Source organism: Carcharhinus amblyrhynchos, chromosome 3, assembly GCF_965287045.1.
Source record: "Carcharhinus amblyrhynchos chromosome 3, sCarAmb.v2.hapA, whole genome shotgun sequence".
In the NCBI taxonomy this organism is placed as follows: domain Eukaryota; kingdom Metazoa; phylum Chordata; class Chondrichthyes; order Carcharhiniformes; family Carcharhinidae; genus Carcharhinus; species Carcharhinus amblyrhynchos.
Genome location: NC_137326.1, coordinates 71872650 through 71891088, shown reverse-complemented (window position 1 = coordinate 71891088; position 18439 = coordinate 71872650). Strand labels below are relative to the sequence as shown.

Below are 18439 nucleotides of genomic sequence, written 5' to 3'. Positions count from 1 at the left end.
AAGTCTCTATTTGTGTTGCTCCAGCTTACAGTCATTGAGCTAGACTGCAAGCTAGAGACTCTGCAAAATATAAAAGGAAAATCATTTTCTCTAATCGGACTAAAGGCTGGTAAATCCCAAGGACCTTATGGGTTGCACTGGAGGATATGAAAGGAAATAGCTACAGAGATAGTAGATGCACTGATAGTAATAAGTCCCAGAGGATTGGAAAACTGCCAATGTAACACCCTTGTTCAAAAAGGGAGCGTGACAAAAAAAAGGTAACTATAGAACAGTTAGCTTAACTTCTATCACCGAGAAAATGTAATAGCCGAGCATTTAGAAAGACATAATAACGTAATCAAACAGGGTCAACTTCACTTCATGAAGGGGAAATCATGCCTGAAAAATGTAGTTAATCCTTTGAAATGGTACAAGCAAGAACAATAAAGGGGAACTAATGGATATAATATACTTGGATTTTCAAAAAGCATTTGAAAAGGTACCACACAGAATGCCAGTTAATAAGGGAAGAACCAATGGTTTTCGGGTACTATATTAATATATTAGTATGGATAGATTATCAGCTAACTAATAGAAAACAGAGTTGGGATAAAAAGGGCATTTTCAGGATGGCAATCTGTAACTGGTGGAGCACCACAGCAATCAGTGCTAAAGCCACAATTTTTACAATATATAAATGAATTGGGGGAAGTGAATATATTTTTGCTTTGTTTGTGGATGACACAAAAATAGGTGGGAAGGCAAATGTTGAGGATAACACAAAGTTTACAGAGAGACATAGATATAGTAGGCAAAAACTTGGCAGATGGAATATTATGTAGGAAAATGTGAAGTTATGCACTTTAGTAGGAAGAATAAAGAAACTGAATATTATTTAAATGGAAAAGATGGCAGAAAGCTGCATCACAGAGGCATCTGGGGGTCCTTGTACATAAATCACAAAAACCTAGCATGCAATTTTAGCAGTAAGGGGGAAGGTAAATGGAATATTTCAAAGGGAATGGAGTATAAAAATAGGAGAGTCTTGCTAAAATTATACAAGGCATTATGTGGCCCTTATTAAAGGAAATATATACTGGCATTGGAGAAGATTCACTAGGTTGATCCTGGATATGGAAGGATTTTATTATGAGGAAGATTGAGTAGGCTGGCCCTGAACTCTTTGGAGTTTAGAAGAATGAGAGGTGACCTTATTGAGACATAGAGGATTCTCAGAGGGCTTGACAGGGTACATGCTGAGAGGTTGTTTTCCCCTTCTGGTAGAATCTAAGACCGGGGGGCATAATCTCAGAGTAAGGGGTTGCCTGCTGAAGCCAGAAATGAGGAGTTTCTTCTCAGACAGTAGTGAATCTTGGAATTCTTTATCACAGAGGGGTGTAGAGGCTGGCTCGTTAAGTACGTTCAAGGCTGAGATCGACAGATCTAATTTGTAATGGAATCAAGTAAAGTTGAAGATTATCAACTTCATGGGAAGTCATTTCTGACAAATCTTTTAGAGTTTTTCGAAGAGGTAACCAAGAGGATGGTTACCAATCCAATTAAAGCTGTCATCTATAGTAGCACTGGAACAAGGGATGAAACATCCTTCATTCCTCTAATGATGCCAGCTTCATACCCACCTCCCAGTGCCTCCACATATCTCCAGCCATTCAGATGTGTGAGTGCTTTGCCCAAACAGTGCCATGCTTGCAGAACAAGGAAACATGCAGTGAATGGAAGCAGAACAGAACTGACTGGGGCAAGGATGCCTGAGCCCTACAGGGAAGTAGGTTCTCTGCATCACTGAACAAGCTGTGACTGAGCCTGCAGCATCTGGCAACAACTGAGAGAATTGACAATGACAGCATGTTCCTGCTTTATGCCTCTTCACAGCTTCCACCTTAACCTTGTTTTTTTTTCTTTCATGGGATATAGACCAGCATTTATTGCCCATCTCTAATTGCCCTTAAGAAGATGGTGGTAAGCTGCCTTCTTGAACTACTTTAATCTATGTGGTGTAGGTACCCCCAAAGTCCTGTAGGGAGAGAGTTCCAGAACTTGACTCAGTGACAATGAAGGAATGGTGATATATTTCCAAGTCAGGATGATGAGTGACATAAAAGAAAAGTTCCAGGTGGTGGTGTTCCCATGTATCTGATCCCCTATTCCACCTAAATGGTAGCCATTGTGGGTTTGGAAGGTATGTCTAAGGAACCTTGGTGAGATGCTGCAATCACAGGGAGGCAGTAGCGTAGTGGTATTGTCACTCCACTAGTAATCCAGAGACCCAGAGTAATGCTTTGGGAACTTGGGTTCGAATTCCATCATGGCAGATGAATGAAATTAAATATTTAATAATGACCATGAAGCTATTGTTGATTATTGTAATAACCCATCTGATTCACTAATGCCCTTTAGAAGGAAATCAGCAGTTCTTAACTAGTCTGGCTCCAAACTCACAGCAGTGTGGTTGACTCTTAAATGCTCTCTGAAATAGCCGAGCAAGACATTGTACCAAACCACTAAAAAGTCGAAAAGGAATGAAACTGGATAGACCATCAGCATCGGTCATTGTTACCGGAAATAATAACAACAAAGCCAGCTCTAATTGACTCTGCAAAATCCGCTTTACTAATACTTTGGACCTTGTGCTAAAATTAGGAGAGCTGCCTCACAGACTAATCATGAAACAGCCTAATATAGTCAAACTCATCAGACTCATACCTTATAGATAACATCCCAGGTACCACCATCTCTGTGTATATCCTGTACCACAGCAGGAATACAGTCAGGAGGAGTTGCCCTGGGAATCCTCAACATCAACTTCGAACCGCATGAAGTCTCATGGCATAAGTCAAACATGGGCAAGGAAACTTCTTGCTGATTACCACATGCCATCCCCCTTCACTAACGAATCAGTACTCCTCCATGTTGAACAACACTTGGACAAAACACCAAGAATGGCAAAGGTACAAAATGAACTTGGTAAGAGTGGCTTGGGAATATTCCAAGCAGGCCAGGTCCTGAAGGACATAGCTGCTAGAGTGGGTCTGCAGCAGTTGGTGAGGGAAGAGGAAGAAACATACTGAGCCTTATTCTCACCAAACTGTCTACCTCAGATCTGTCCATGACAGTATCAGCAGGAGTGACCATCACAGTCCTCCTGGAGGCAAAGTCCCGTCTTCACATTGAGGATACCCTCCATCATGCAGTGTGGCACTAGCACTGTGCTAAATGAGATAGACTTTAAACAGATCTCACAACTGGACATCCATGAGAAGCTGGGAACATCAATAGCAATAAAATTGTACACAACTACAATCCGTAAACTCATGGCCTAGCATATCCCCCACTCTGCCATTACCACCAAGCCAGGGGATCAATTCTGGTTCAATGAAGACTGCAGAATGGCATGCCACGAGCAATACGAGGCATGTTTAAAAATGAGTCAACTGGTGAGACTACAATACAGGATTATTTGCATGCCAAACAGCATAAGCAGCGAGTTATAGACAGAGCTAAGCAATTCCACAACCAATGGATCAGATCCAAGCTCTGTAGTCCTGCCACATCCAGGTGTGAATGGTGGTGGACAATTAAACAATTCAGTGGAGGAAGAAACTCCATAAATATCCCCATCTTCAACGATGGGGGAAGCATAGTACATCAGTGCAAAAGACAAACCTGAAGTATTTGCAACAATATTCAGCCAGTGCAAAGTGGTTGTTCCATCTCAGCTTCCTACAGTGGTCCCAGCACAAATGCCAGTCTTCAAACATTTCAATTCACTCCACTTGATATCAAGAACCCCTTAAAGACACTGGATACTGCAAAAGCTATTGGTCCTGATAACATTCTAGCAATAGTACTGAAGATTTGTGCTCCAGAACGTGCCACGCCCCTAGCCAAGCTGTTTCTACCTGGGAATGTAGAAAATTGCCCAAGTATGTCCTGCATCACAAGGAACAGAAGAAATCCAACCCAGATAATTACTGCCCCATCAGTCTACTCTCACTTATCAGCAAAGAGATGGAAGGGATCATCCAACAGATCTATCAGTGGCACTTATTCAGCAATAACCTGCTGAGTTCCACAAAGATCACTCATTTCAGTTTGGTTCAAACATGACCAAAAGAGCCAAGTCCAGAAGGGAAGTGAGAGTGACTGCCCTTGACATCAAGGCAACATTTGATGACTATGGCATTAAAGAGACCTAGCAAAAGTGGAGGTAAACCAGGGGTAAAAACCTCCACTGTTTGGAGTCTTATCTGGAACAAAGGAAGATGGTTGTGGTGGTTGGAGATCAATCATCTCAGCTCCAGGATATTACTGCAGAAGTTCCTCAGAATAGTATCCAAGGCCCATCTTCAGGTGCTTCAACAATGATCTTCCTTCCATCATCAGGTCAGGAGTGTGAAAGTTTGCTAATGATTCGACAATGTTCAGCACCATTTGTGACTGATCAGATACTAAAACAGTCCATGTCCAAATGTAACAAGGCATGGACAATATCCAGGCTTGGATTGACCAAGTGGCAAGTAATATTTATGTCACACAAGTGCCAGGCAATGACCAGCCTCAAAGGTCTAACCAGCCTCTCCTGACATTCAATTACATTACCATTGTTTAATCCCAACTATCAACATTCTGGGGTTACCATTGACCAAAAATTGAACTGGACTAACCACATAAATACCATGGCTACCAAGGCAGATCAGAGGCTAGGAAGCTTGGGGTGAATAATTCACCTCCTGACTTCCCAATGCCTGTCCTATCTAAAAGGCACAAATCAGGTGTCTGGTGGAACACTGTCCATTTGCCTGGATGAGTGCAGCTCTAACAACACTCAAAGCTCAACACATCCAGAATAAAGCAGGCCACTTGATTGCTACCACTTCCACAAACATTAATTTTCTCCACCACTGACGATCAACAGCAGCAGTGTGCACCATCTACAAGATGCACTGCTGGAGCTCACCAAGGCTGCTGAGGCAGCACCTTCCAAACCAATGACCACCACAATCTAGAAGGAGAAGGGTAGCAGATACATGGGAACACCATCACTGGAATTCCACCCCCACCCCCCCCCCCCCCCAACGCAAGTCACTCAGCATCTTGACTTGGAAATATACCACTGTTCCTTCATTGTCGCTGGGTCGAAGTCCTGGAACTCCCTCCCTAACAGCATGATGGGTATACCACATGGATTGCAGCAGTTCAAGGAGGCAGCTCACCACTACTTTTTCAAGGACAATTAGGGATAGACAATAAATGGTGGCCCAGTCAGGGACATCCACATCCTGAACTTACAGACCCAATCAGGATGAGCTTCTGGTGGCTGGTGTCTCAGTTTCGACTGCAGCTAAGGCAGAAGCCAACACAGTGCTGCAATGGAAGCTCAGACTGACTGGATGAAATCTATGCTCAATGCCATGCAGGCTCAACCTTCTGCCATCATGGCTGTAACGTCAATGCCAAAACCAGTGTTCAGACTGCTCTTGCCAACAATTTGCCTTCCAGCAGATTACCAGGGTTACTGAAGTGTTGACCCTGAGGATTGGCAGTGACATTGTGGAACAGGAATCTGCTGTCCTTTCTCTGGTTGACAGCATTAATGCTCTCACTCTTGTCACTTTGCCAGGGCCCTGCCTGTAGCCTAGCAGCCTGCCAGCCCACAGTGCTGTCAGCCAAGCTGAGGTGTGCATTCCTAAGCTAAGCCCACAAGACCCACAGAAATGCCTGAAGGCATCCTGCAAGGCCATCTGCTTTCTCACCTCATTAAAGTCAGCAGCCTCCCACCAGTGGTTCTGCGAGCAGACAAAGCATTGGAGCATTCGGACAGGGCATGTACTAAAGAGGTGCAATGGAAATGTACAAGGACAGTTAGTTTTTTTTGCTTGGATCATTGGGTGTGTTGTTTGATACAGATACTATGGTAAGGATGCCCTTGGTGGCTTTTATTGCATGAACCTAGAAAAGGGGAACTGTGATCGGAGTTTCAGATGAATGGAAAGATGGAATGTAAAGGGGTGCTGTCCTCAGGGAACACATGTTTCATTAAGCATTCACAGACAGTCTGGAGAAACGGTGCCCTGGACACTGAGTCCTGTTCCCCCTCCCTCTGTATTGAGCTTCCCTTTCCTCAACCACTGAATTATCTTCCTGTTGTGTTGTTGATTCAGAGGCACTGCAACTAGAGACCTCATCCCATAGAATCCCTACAGTGCAGAAGGAGGCTATTCGGCCTGTCAAGACTGCACCAACTCCCCGAAAGAGCATTTTACCCAGGCCCTCCCATCTGCCATATTCCCATAACTCTGTGCCAATCTACCTAATCTGCACAGCTTGGGACTCTGGGGAGAAACTGGATCATCCAGAGGAAACCCACGTAGACACGGGGAGAACGTGCAAACTCTACACAAGCAGCGACACAAGGACAGATTCAAATCCAGGTCCCTGGCACTGTGAGACAGCAGCGCTAACCACTGTGCCTGTTGCACCCTTTGTGTGGACAGTTCACCAAGTCCTCTGTCCTCCCTGACAGGATGCAGCAACATTCCCTGCAAAATCCAAGTACTGTTCCCAACACTCTCAAAAACACACCATTCAACTTCCAATCACAGAGTGCCCAATCTCACCTCACCTGAAAGTTGGATGGCTGGTTCTTTAAATGGCACCAGTGAGGAGCATCTCTCTTTCAAGTACAACTTTGTATGACAAGCAAATACATCAATGGACCTATATGATCCAAGTTTGGAAAATGTATGCATGATCAGCCAGAATAGCTGCTGACATCACAACCTGGCCAACTGAGAAGCGTTTGGTGCATGTTTGGGACACCAATGCAGTATGGGTCCATTATATCAGAAGCGCCTTGTAGCACTGTGTCTCCCCATTCAGAGGGACACCAGCTTGAGTAACATCAGCTCCAGTGTGATATCAAACCAATGAGCACACATGGCAAGAAATATGTTCTCTCATCATCATTGTTTTGGGAAGCCTGAGGAACAGTATTCGAGACCAAGAGCTCAGATCAGGCACAAAGCTCATGGTCTACAGAGCAGTCATAGATATCGCCCTCCTGTATGCATCAGAAACATGAACAATGAACAGCAGACACCTCAAATCCCTTCACAATACTGTCTTCACAAAATCCTGTGAATCCACTGGCAGAATAGTCACATCAACATGAGCATCCTCTCCCAGGCCAATATCCCTACGATCGAGACACTGTTTCACACTCAACAAGCTGTGATGAGCAACTGCATTGTCTGCATGATCAACCCAAGAGTCTTGAAACAATTGCTCCATTCCGAGCTCCATAATGGCAAGAGATCACTACGAGGGCAGAGAAACATTACAAGGACACTCTGTAAGGTTCCCTAAATAAATGCAATATCCCCATCAACACAATGGAATTGCTTGCCTCAGAATGCACAAACTGAAGAAGAAGCATCTGCGAAGGCACCAATCACCTCAAGCGTCACCAGGTGGAGCACACAGAGGCAAAGGGTAAACAACAGAGTGCAGAATCCAGAGATCCACAGCCACCCACTTCATCAAACATCACCTGCCAAACCTGTGGCAGAGTCTGGGGGTCCAGGGTTGGACTATTCAGCCATTGCAGAACCCACCTCCCCAGAGTGGGAGCTAGTCATCCTCTGAGGGACTGCCAGAGAAGTAGAAGACCTCATCAATGTCCACAATATGGAAAACAAATCCACAGAAATAGTCAGGAACCAATATACATACAGAAATATAAGGTATTTCTGTCACAAAAAAAAAATCCATTATGCATAAGTGCACTCTCAAGTCATTGATTCAGAGTTACCACTTGTTTACTAACTCGTGCTGTCATGGGACACACTTGTAAAACACATATAGAGTCATAGTGATCTACAGCATGGAAATAGGCCTTTTGGCCCAACTTCTCAATGCTGTACTTTCTTTTTTAAAACCCCGAAGCTAATCCCAATTGCCCGCATTTGGCCCATATCTCTCTATGTAACTATCTAAATGCTTTTTAAAAGACAAAACTGTACCCGCCTCTACTTTTACATCTGGCAGCTTGTTCCAGATATTCACCACCATCTGTGCGAAAAAACTGTCCCTCTGGATACTTTTGTATCTCTCCCCTCTCACCTTAAACCTATGCTCTCTAGTTTTAGACTCCCCTATCTTTGGGAAACGATATTGACTATCTAGCTGATCTGTGACCATCATTATTTTATAGACCTCTATAAGATCACCCCTCAGCCTCCTATGCTCTAGAGAAAAAAGTCTCAGTCTATCCAGCCTCTCCTTTTAACTCAATCCATCAAGTCCCAGTAGCATCCTAGTAAATCTTTTCTGCGCTCTTTCCAGTTTAATAATATCTTTTCTATAATAGGGTGACCAAAATTGCACACAGTATTCCAAGTGTGCCTTAGCAATGTCTTGTATAACTCCAACAAGACATTCCAGCTCTCCAATCTTCAGGCACCTCACCCGTGACTATCAATTATTCAACTATCTCAGGTAGGGGACCCACAATTTCCTCCTTAGCCTCCCACAATGTCCTGGGATACACTTCATCAGGTCCCAGGGATCTATCTACCTTGATGCCTACGTATGTTAGGCATATGTTGCAATGATGCTTTTTATTCCAAATCCACATGCTGCTCCTCAGTGGTGTCATCCAAAAACACATCAGATTACACACATATACTGATAACACCCAGCTCTACCTCAGCACCAAGTCCTCTGATTGGCCACTGTCTGATTTGTCATCCTGCTTGTCGAACATCCACTGCTGGATAAATGGGACTTCCCCCCCAACTAGATCTTTGAAAGATTGAAGCTTTTGTCTCCATTCTGACCCATCATTATTTTCTCTGACAACTATCTGAAACTGAGCCCAACCATTCGTAACCTTGGTTTTGGTATTTGACCTCGACAAGAGCTTGAAATCATTTATTTGTCCCATCACCAATCACCTACGTCCCACTCTGACCCTGACTCAGCTCATCTGCTGCTGAAACCCTCAGCTACCTCGCTGTTATCTCTAAACTTGACACTTCCAAAGCTCTATGGCCATCCTCTCATCTTCCAACATACATAAATATTCATCCAAAACCTCTGCTGCCTAGCCTTTAACTCACAATAACCCCTGTTCCCTTATCATTCTTGCGCTTGCGAACTTACAACAGCTCCCAGTCTAACAATGCTCAATTTTAAAATCCTCGGCCTTATTTCCAAATCAACACATGACCTTGTTCCACTCCATCTCCAACCTGCTCCGGCCCTGCAAGCTTATAAATCTCCGTGCTCCTCCACTTCAGGCACCTAGTGGGTCCTGTATTTTAATTGCTCACTGTTGATGGGTGCGCTTTCAGATGCTCTGGAATTCATTCCCTTAATCATTCTGCCTCTACTGCTCTCTTCTCCTTTAAGGAGCTCTGTAAAACTTACCTGTTTTCACCATTGTGGTTACCTCTGTGTGGGGTTCGGGTGATAAAAATAAAATGTTATCAATAATGCTCTTGTTCAGAACCCTGGATATATAAATGCAAGTTGTTGTTGAAGCCAATAGTACATTACCATTTCACTATCATTTACTTTGGGCCAGATGGTCATATACTCGCCTCCAGGCTTTAAATCCATGTGGTCTATTAATTCACCAGCCCGTTCGTCGCAGGGACCCTTCCAGCCCATAGGTTAAATTCTGGTGTACACAGAAACTTGTCTAAATAGCCTGTGAATGGAATTCTTGCAATACCAGATTAGAGTTTAGTATATCCTAATCCTAACAGTACAATGCTGACCAGTGGCTTGTGAAATACTGAGGGCAAGGATGGAAAGGAGAGAAAGGTATTGGAGGTTATAATAATGAACACCACAGAACCCAGCATAAAATAATTGACAAGTGGGGGACAGTGCGTAATGATGAGCATGCAGACTGTCCAGTGTATTATAAAGGACAGGCAAAGTTTCTGGGATATATGCACTAATAGGCAAACGTGATAAGAACATAAGAAATAGGAGCAGGAGTAGGCCATCTAGCCCTTCGAGCCTGCCCCGCCATTCAATAAGATCATGGCTGATCTGTCGTGGCTCAGTTCCACATTCCCGCCCTCTCCCCATAACCCTTAATCCCCTCTCTTATCAAAAACCCATCAACCCGCGTCTTAAAAATATTTAGCAAGGTAGCCTCCACCACCTCAACGGGCAGAGAATTCCAGAGATTCACCACCCTTTGAGTGAAGAAATTCTTCCTCAACTCCGTTCTAAACCGCCCCCCCTTTATCTTGAGGCTGTGCCCTCTGATGAATAGCTGAGAATCTGGAATTTAAAGAGCAAAGAGAACCAAATTAATAATAATTGGCCAAGGTACCATTGTAATAATAATGTGCTTTTAGAAGTACCAAGGAGACAACAGTAGACAGGCAGATTGCCTGGTATATGTTGAGTTGGTGAAGCACTCTGCATAAGAATGAGTAGATCGAACACACAATGTTCTCACATAGTACTTTGCAGAGTGCCTGCTATAGAATACTGGACAGGTAGGATGCCCAGTTTATAGGGATGTGAAAATGCAAAAAGCCCAGTACATAGCAATGGATGGGAAGAGTAACCAGGTTATAACAATGGGTTAGAACAGCACCCAGTGGGGAATAAAGGGGAAGGTAGAATGCTCAGTGTGTCATTACAGGTAGATTGCTCTGTGTTTCATACGCGTTGATAGTTTCTGTAGGAGTGTACACATTGCCTGACAGGGCAGCTGACTGACTGTCCAGTGCACAGTTGGAGGCAGGTCAGTGCCCCCAATGAATGACATTGGAGGCACAGTGGACTGGTATACAAATGGGGGCAAGCAGTGTGGCCAGGCTCCAGAGTTGACCGAGGATGGACAGTCAGGGAGGTATCGGTTCGACATAGCGAATGGGGTCCACTGCAGAAGGGGAAGTGGGGTTGATGGACATTTGCCGAGAGATGGGAGGGATGAATTGGGTTGACCAGTTTAAGGGGCTGACAGCGGAAAAGAGGGCGAAGGGATTGGCAATCAGATGCCAGCGGTGGGTGATAGCAGGAGAGAGGAATAGAAATGAAGCTGTCAATGAAGCATGCACAGCGAGTCTGACTCACGTAAAGCCCAGAGTGCCTCTCGCCAAAGAACGGAAAACCCAGCGAGATCTCCACCAGCCCCGAGCCTCCATCATCCACTTTGGCATTGACCGTGTCCCCATGTTCCAGACCGAAAGGGTAAAAGTCACTCAGCGGGACCAAGCTCGCGCCTTCGTCCAGCAGCCCCAGCACAACCCCGGCCGCCAGCAGTGCCCTGAGCCGCCGCTCCATCCTGCCGCAGGAACCCGCTCCCAGAGCCTCTCTAACAGTCACCTGGAGAGTTTGTGTGCGCTGCTCCGGGGGGTCCCGGCATCCACACTATTTGGGGGCGGGGATGACAGAGAGGGGGCACTCCCCGCCCCCAGAGCGATCTCATCCAATGACACCTCTGGAAACTGACACCCCGCCTAACTGGCAACTCAGCACCCAATCAAAGCCGAGGGGCTGGCACTCGGCTGTCCAATCACCGCCTGAACTTCAGCAACTCTGTCCCCTCAAGAGGGAAAGAAAACTTTCTTTCTTAAAGCTGAACTTCGCAAATTGGAGAGTTTGTAAATGATTGTATTGCAGCAACTCAGCAATGTTACACTTCATACAAACACCTTCCTGATTAAAAAATCTTTCCAGAGAGAGAGAAATATGCATCAAAGCATAACATTCATCACAACGGAGAGTTAACAGCTTATACATTTCAATCGGATTCCCGATTCTCAATAATGAAATTTCTTTTTGTATTGTTTGATCAATAGGTCCCAGGTTAGGTACAGCAATCTTACATTTGGAGCTCTGATCTCCCCACTGCAACTGTTCTCATCCAGTATGAACAAATCAGGTACTTGATGTGTTTCACACCAAAGCTCCCTGTCCACTGTCAGGACATGTACACCCAGATCAGGTGTTTCAGCACAGGTTCGATACTGAGCAAATATTGAAGGCATTTTCCTTAAAAGGCATTAGAACATCCATCCTGTTCCAGAGTGACATATTCTTCCCCAATTCCTGAAAAAGACACAGAAACGCAGTAGATGGAAGGATAGCTACACTGAAAGATCAAATTGAGATTAACAAACACGTGGGGATATTGAACTTGGAAAGAGATACACTGAAGGAATGTATTGGAAGGGACTGACACATTGAAGGACTGAATTGGGAGGGATAGACATACTGAAGGAATGCAGAGGAATAGAATTACACACTGCAATTTGGACATAAAGACAGATAAATGCATTTGTAGTGGTGCACTGCTTTCCATCCCAAAAAGGCCAGAGAATATCTCACCACAGACTAATCAGGAGATTGGAACTATATCACTTTTCCTGGAACTATATTGCCTTCCTTCACTGTCTCAGGGTCAAAATCCTGAAACTCCCTCCCTAACAGCACAATGGGTGTACCTATACCACAGAGAATGCAAAGTACAAGAAGGCAGCTCACCACAACCTTCTCAAGGGCAATTTTAGGCAACAAAAGGTGGTCTAGCCAGCAAAGTCCACATCCCATGAATGAATAAATTCCAAAAAAGACTGTAGCCTATCCTGTTGTAACCTCCTACAGCAGAAATGTGTCCAAGCTAATTACCTTTGTGAGACACTAAAGCCCTCTTACTGGGCTGAGGTAATATTGAAAATCCTATTCACATTGGTCTATATATATCTCAAACTGCTAATCTGCATGGATGTTGGTGTTCTAGTACAAATAATTACATTCATTTGTACTTACATTTAGTTTTCTAAACCTCAAGATTCAACCAGGTGCAGGCAGTGAGCAAAAAATGTAGACACAAGACTTGGGCTTCTCATGCTTTAGGAAACATTATCTATACATCAACAAGGCCCAAGAAGAGAAGGGAAATGTATAAATTAGGAAAAGTTCCTTTTTAAGGTCAGAGATTGGTTCAGAACGTACACTCAGCATTCATACTCTCCAAGAACAAAGTTTTGAATCAAAGCATCATTATCCATGTCCTTTGAAGAAAACCATGTTTCAGCAGTTCTATGTGTTTTTTTCACTTTGTAAAATTATTTTCAAGACATGGGCCTTATTGGCAAGACCAACATTTATTGTCCATTCCTAGTTATTCTTGAGAAGTTGGTGGTAAACCACCTGCTAGAACTGCTGCAGTCCATGTGGTGAAGCTGTTAGGTGGGAGATTTATTCTCATCTGCCTTCAAAGTTACATCTACAGTTAGCACCTATCTTGGTTCCATCACCTGCAGGCATTCCTGGCTTTATGATTTCCTCTGACCTCAGATAAAATGTTTACATCTATCTCCATTGGTAAAGTCTCTCTGAATCTTGACTTCCTTATTCATGCCAATCATATTTTTCCATTGCTCAATATGGTTTGGAAGTCTGTATAATAGCCATTTTTTGCGTGGATTTTGCAGCTTCAATGCATCGAAAAACTGTCCCAGTGCACTTCACAATGGAGATGGATAGGGAAATGGATATTGAACCAAGGAGGATTGAGGAAAGGTGGCTAAGTATTATAGCTTTGGAAAAGGTTTATAAAAGTGGAGAGGTGGGAGAATTAAGGAGGGTACCAGAGAATAGAGCAGAGGTGGCTGGAAGCTTTGCTACCAATGACAAGGAAATTCAAGAAGGAAAGGTACAGAAGTCAGAAACAGAGCAAATGTCTGTACAGCTGAAGATAGCGTTGGGCAAAGTGAGAGTGGAGTGATTTGAAGCAAGAGTCAAGATTTAAAACAGAAGGCATTGGGAGTGAAAATCCAATATTTGTTTGTTAAGAGCGATTGATGAATGGAATTTAGGACAAGGAAGATATGGGCAGCTGTGTTTTGGACAAGTTGGATTTCAAGAGGGTGGAGACCAGCATGACCAATATAGACAGCTAAGATATCACTGTGCATTCACCCAATATAGCATGAGCATTACTGCAAAGTTTCACATTTCGCCTTGTCTTAATCATTACTATTAGTTCCCTATGGCCAGAATTTTACCGTGCTGCCAGCCACGGGAATCAGAGCAGGCAAGGGGTGGGCCATGGAAAGGTCCGTTGACTTCGGGCAAGATTTTCCGGTTTCAGGGTGAGCAGGGCTGGAAAATCCCACCCAATATCTCTGGATGTTACAATGAATTCCTAACTCTTGATATATCTTAGATATTATTCTGGATGCTCCAGTTTCTTCCCACAGTCCAAAGATGTGCAGGTTAGGCAGATTGGCCATGCTAAATTGTCCCAAGGTTACCCAAGATGTATAGATTAGGATGATTACTGGGGTAAATATATGGGGTTATGGGGTAAGATAAAAACAAAAGTGGTCAGTACAGATTCAATGGACTGAGTGGCCTCCTTCTGTACTGTAGGGATTCAATGATTCTGACTCTAAAATTCTAATTTTCTCTAAAACTTACACACTATTGTGAACTCTTAGCCGTGTATGTATCCTGGCTATTATTGTAGCATTGTCTATTTCCTGGATGTTATTGGGAATGCTGTTCTGGTACGAATGCTATTAGCCTATTCATTTTAAATTTGTTAATTATTCATATAGTCATAATCATCCTTCTAAATCCATCTAAAACTCAAATCCCATATTCTCTAAGCCCTCCTGGAATTCTGCAAAGGGATCAAGATAAAGCATACCACTTTGTAAGCAGTCCTTTTTCACCTTCTGCATTCAAATTCATTTGAATTTGCTCTATTCCAGCTTTTCTTCCTTATTATCTTATTGATATCAGTGGTCTGGGCTCCTCTTACCATTTCTCCTAAGCTTCATGCTTCACTGTGTTAAAACCATAGAACCCCTACACTGCAGAACAAGGCCATTTAGCCCATCAACTCCGCACTGACTGTCTGAAAGAAAATCTTACCCTGCCCCTCCTCCCCCCAAGCCCTATCCCCGTAACCTCTCACAGTTACCATGGCTAATCCATCTGACCCACATATCTTGTAAGACTAAGGGGCAATTTAACATGACCAATCTACTTAACCTGCACATCTTTGGACAGTGAGAGGAAGCCAGAGCACCTTGAGTAAACCCATGCAAACACAGGGGAGAACGTGCAAACTCCAAACAAACAGTCACCCAAGGCCAGAACTGGACCCCAGTTCCTGGCATAGCAAGGCAGTAGTGTTAACCAGTGTTCTACCACACACACGTTGAGTATTCTGTCCCTACCACCCCTTTAATTCTGTTATTTAATCAATGCCATTTGATTTATCTTTCCTGGCCTACCCACCCTTACTCGATTTACAGAATCTTACACCACAGAAGCAGGCCATTGGACCCGTTGTGCATGTGATGGAGATTGATGGTGTGCTGCACTCTGGACCTCAGCTTTCATTCCAGGCTGCTCAACACATAATAGTGAATTAGAAAGGCCAGCAGAAGGAACAACAGCTGTTCCAAGGCCATCAGCTTTACTAAAATTAACTTTGCCATTCAGAAAAAATCCTTTATACATAAAGGCTATTAATTCTGCAATCTGTATGCTTCAACGCCATGTTAAATGGTGAATCATTTCATTTCTGATACCCAAACTTTTAAACTAGGGCATTTGTCCACTGTAAATTCTTGAGTCACACTTGAAAAGAACTACAAAGGGATAAAGGAAGCCACTGGAAATCCAGAGAGAAACTCAAGTCCAGATGACATCCTCAGCTGTAATGACTGCACCTTTAGAACCTACCCTCCCACAAACAAAATAAGGCTTCTGATCTTCAGTATGATTAACTATTCACCACTGGGTCAACGTAGCCATGTTTATTTAACCCAGGTAGACGTACTTGTTTCGAAAGAATGCATCATAAATTTGCCAGGAAACTGCAGGACGCAAACACTTCCAGGTGCAGGGTTTACGTTGGGGATTCTTCAAAGGCTAGTCAGAACATAGCTTCCAGTTTAGTTCAGTGGGCAACATCAAAAAGTTAAAAAAAGTTAAAAAGTTAATTTGTTAGTCACAAGTAAGCTTACATTAACACTGCAATGAAGTTACGTGAAATTTCCCTAGTCACCACAGTCTGGCACCTGTTCAAGTCAACGTACCTAACCAACTTTCAGAATGTGGAAGGAAGTCGGAGCACCCGGAGGAAACCTATGCAGACACGGGGCGAACGTGCACACAGACAGTGACCCAAGCCGGGAATTGAACTCAGTTCCCTGTGCAGCAGCAGTGCTAACACTGTGCTATCATGCCGCCCTCAATTGGTATCAATTTCAATTGCAGGAGAATGTCAAGTCCATGACTAGTGCAAATTTAAGGCCAGAACTGTGCTAAACCAAGGCATTGATTGCATTGAGTTTCTTCACCACAGCACCAAGAAATATGGGGATATTAAGAATATTGAGACCATTGTGTTTCATAGAATGATACAAAATGGAGGGAGACCATTTTCTCGATTGTTCCTGGACTGGCTGTCTGAAGTAAATCAGTCCCTCTCCCCCACACATTTCCCATTCCCTGTAAATTTTTGCTTTTCACATTTATCAAATTCTCTTATGAAAATTAAAATTAAATCGGTTTCCTCCCCATTCAGGCAGTGCACCCCAGGTCAGAACAACTCACTGCATAAAAATATTTCTCCTAATCTCCCCTTAGATTCTTTTGCCAATTATATTAAACACATGGAGTGATACTCCTCATCTATAAAATAATGCACCCTCTGACAACGACAGTGCCATAGGTGCTTTCCTAGTCTGGATTATGTGAAAAACACTTCACAATTCTCTGTTCTTTCTTATTTTTGTTGAGCTTTAGGTGCTTTCCTAGTTTGTATTATGTGAAAAACACTTTGCAATCCTTCAATTTCCCTTTTCTTTGCTGAGTTTTTTCTGTAGGTGCTAACTCTTATTATGGTACAGTTCCACGTTTGTCTCTGTGGTGATACTCTTGCCTTTGAGCTAGAAGGCCATGGGTTCAAATCTCTCTCCAGTGACTTAAACACAATCTGGGCTGGCACTCCCATTCCAGTACTGAGGGAGTGTGCACTGACAAAGATGCTGTCATTTAGATGAGGTGTGAAACCAAAGCCCCATCTGACCTTGCAGGTGGATGTAAAATATCTCATGGCAGCATTCAAAAAAAGAGCAGGGAGTTCTCCTTGAATCCCAGTCAGTATTTATTTTACAATCAGCACCAGTAAAACACAAAAGACTCAGCTTTTATCTCTTCAGCTTGTGAGACATGGCTATGTGGAAATTTGCTGCTGCATTTCCAAATGTTGAACCACTTCAGAAAATAGGTTGTGGAATGCTTTGGGACCTAGAGCATCCAGTTAAAGATGCTATACAATTGCAGGTTTTTCCTTTCCTAACGTCACCTCAGTCAAGCAGGCACGACACTGACAGTAGGTTATTCAACATGAGAATGCCATAGCCAGCTCCACACTACCAACAGCTGACACACTCAATTTCTACAGCACAAGCTGGTGGAAAGCAATCAGAAGCAGAAACGTTGGCTGCACAACTACCCCATTCTCAGCCAAGGTACAATAAGGCCAGTTACAGTATCGCAGCTCCTGCCATGGGTGAGACAGTCTAATTCAGCACAGCTGTGGGCCCATGCTATGGACCAGATGATCCTATATTGTCCAGGACCACACCAAGCAGTGCATTTACACACAGCTACAACAATGTGTATTTATTGAGTTTCTTTAATACAGTAAAACATTTCAGAATATCTCAAAGGAACTATTATCAAATAAAATTTGACACCAAGCCATGTAAGGAGATGCTGAAAAAAGGAGCCCAAAAAAGGGTGGTGAGGGATTGGAATGCCCTGCCTGCTGCAGTTGTAGATGCGCCTAGTTTGGGGGCGTTTAAGAGATCCGTGGATAGGTTTATGGATGGAAAGGGATTGGTTTAGGTTAGAGGGTCATTGCTTTTTTAATTGGTCGGCGCAACATCGTGGGCCGAAGGGCCTGTTCTGCGCTGTAATGTTCTATGTTCTATGTAAACTTGGACAAGAAGAAAGCTTTTAAGGGGCACCTTGAAGATGGAGAATAGGTAGAAATGAGGTTAGGGAGGGGATTTCAGGACTTAGATCCTTGGGAGCTAGAGCACGGTCACCAATAATGGGGTGATTCAAATCTGAGAAGCACAAGAGACCAGAATTGGAGGCACTACTAAGCCTCCCGGGCATCAGCAATCTGTATTTTAAAATGAATTCACATTCCCTGCCAAAAAAACAAATAACATGCTTCAACTAGACACAAAGAAACATGGAATGAAAGGACGAGCATCAATTGCAAAACTTTCCAACATCAGAAGCCTCTCGTGTAAACTCTTTAGCCCAACTGCCATGTCTGAAATCATATCCTTAATGCTTTAACACTATCACTGCCTGCTTCATTTATTACTTTATCTGTTAACCCTGGCTTTCTGTTAAGACA

At 43.6% G+C, this 18439-nt stretch overlaps 1 protein-coding gene across 1 annotated transcript in view; it reads right to left on the bottom strand.

Moving 5' to 3' along the window:
* Nucleotides 1–11378, bottom strand: part of sned1 (sushi, nidogen and EGF-like domains 1) — a 140993-nt gene extending 129615 nt beyond the window's left edge. The window contains exon 1 of the mRNA XM_080185265.1: nucleotides 11107–11378. Within this exon, the coding sequence (XP_080041391.1) occupies nucleotides 11107–11316 (210 nt within the window). The 5' untranslated portion in view covers nucleotides 11317–11378. The remainder of the gene's footprint in view (nucleotides 1–11106) is intronic.
* Between the last annotated feature and the right edge of the window lie 7061 nt (nucleotides 11379–18439).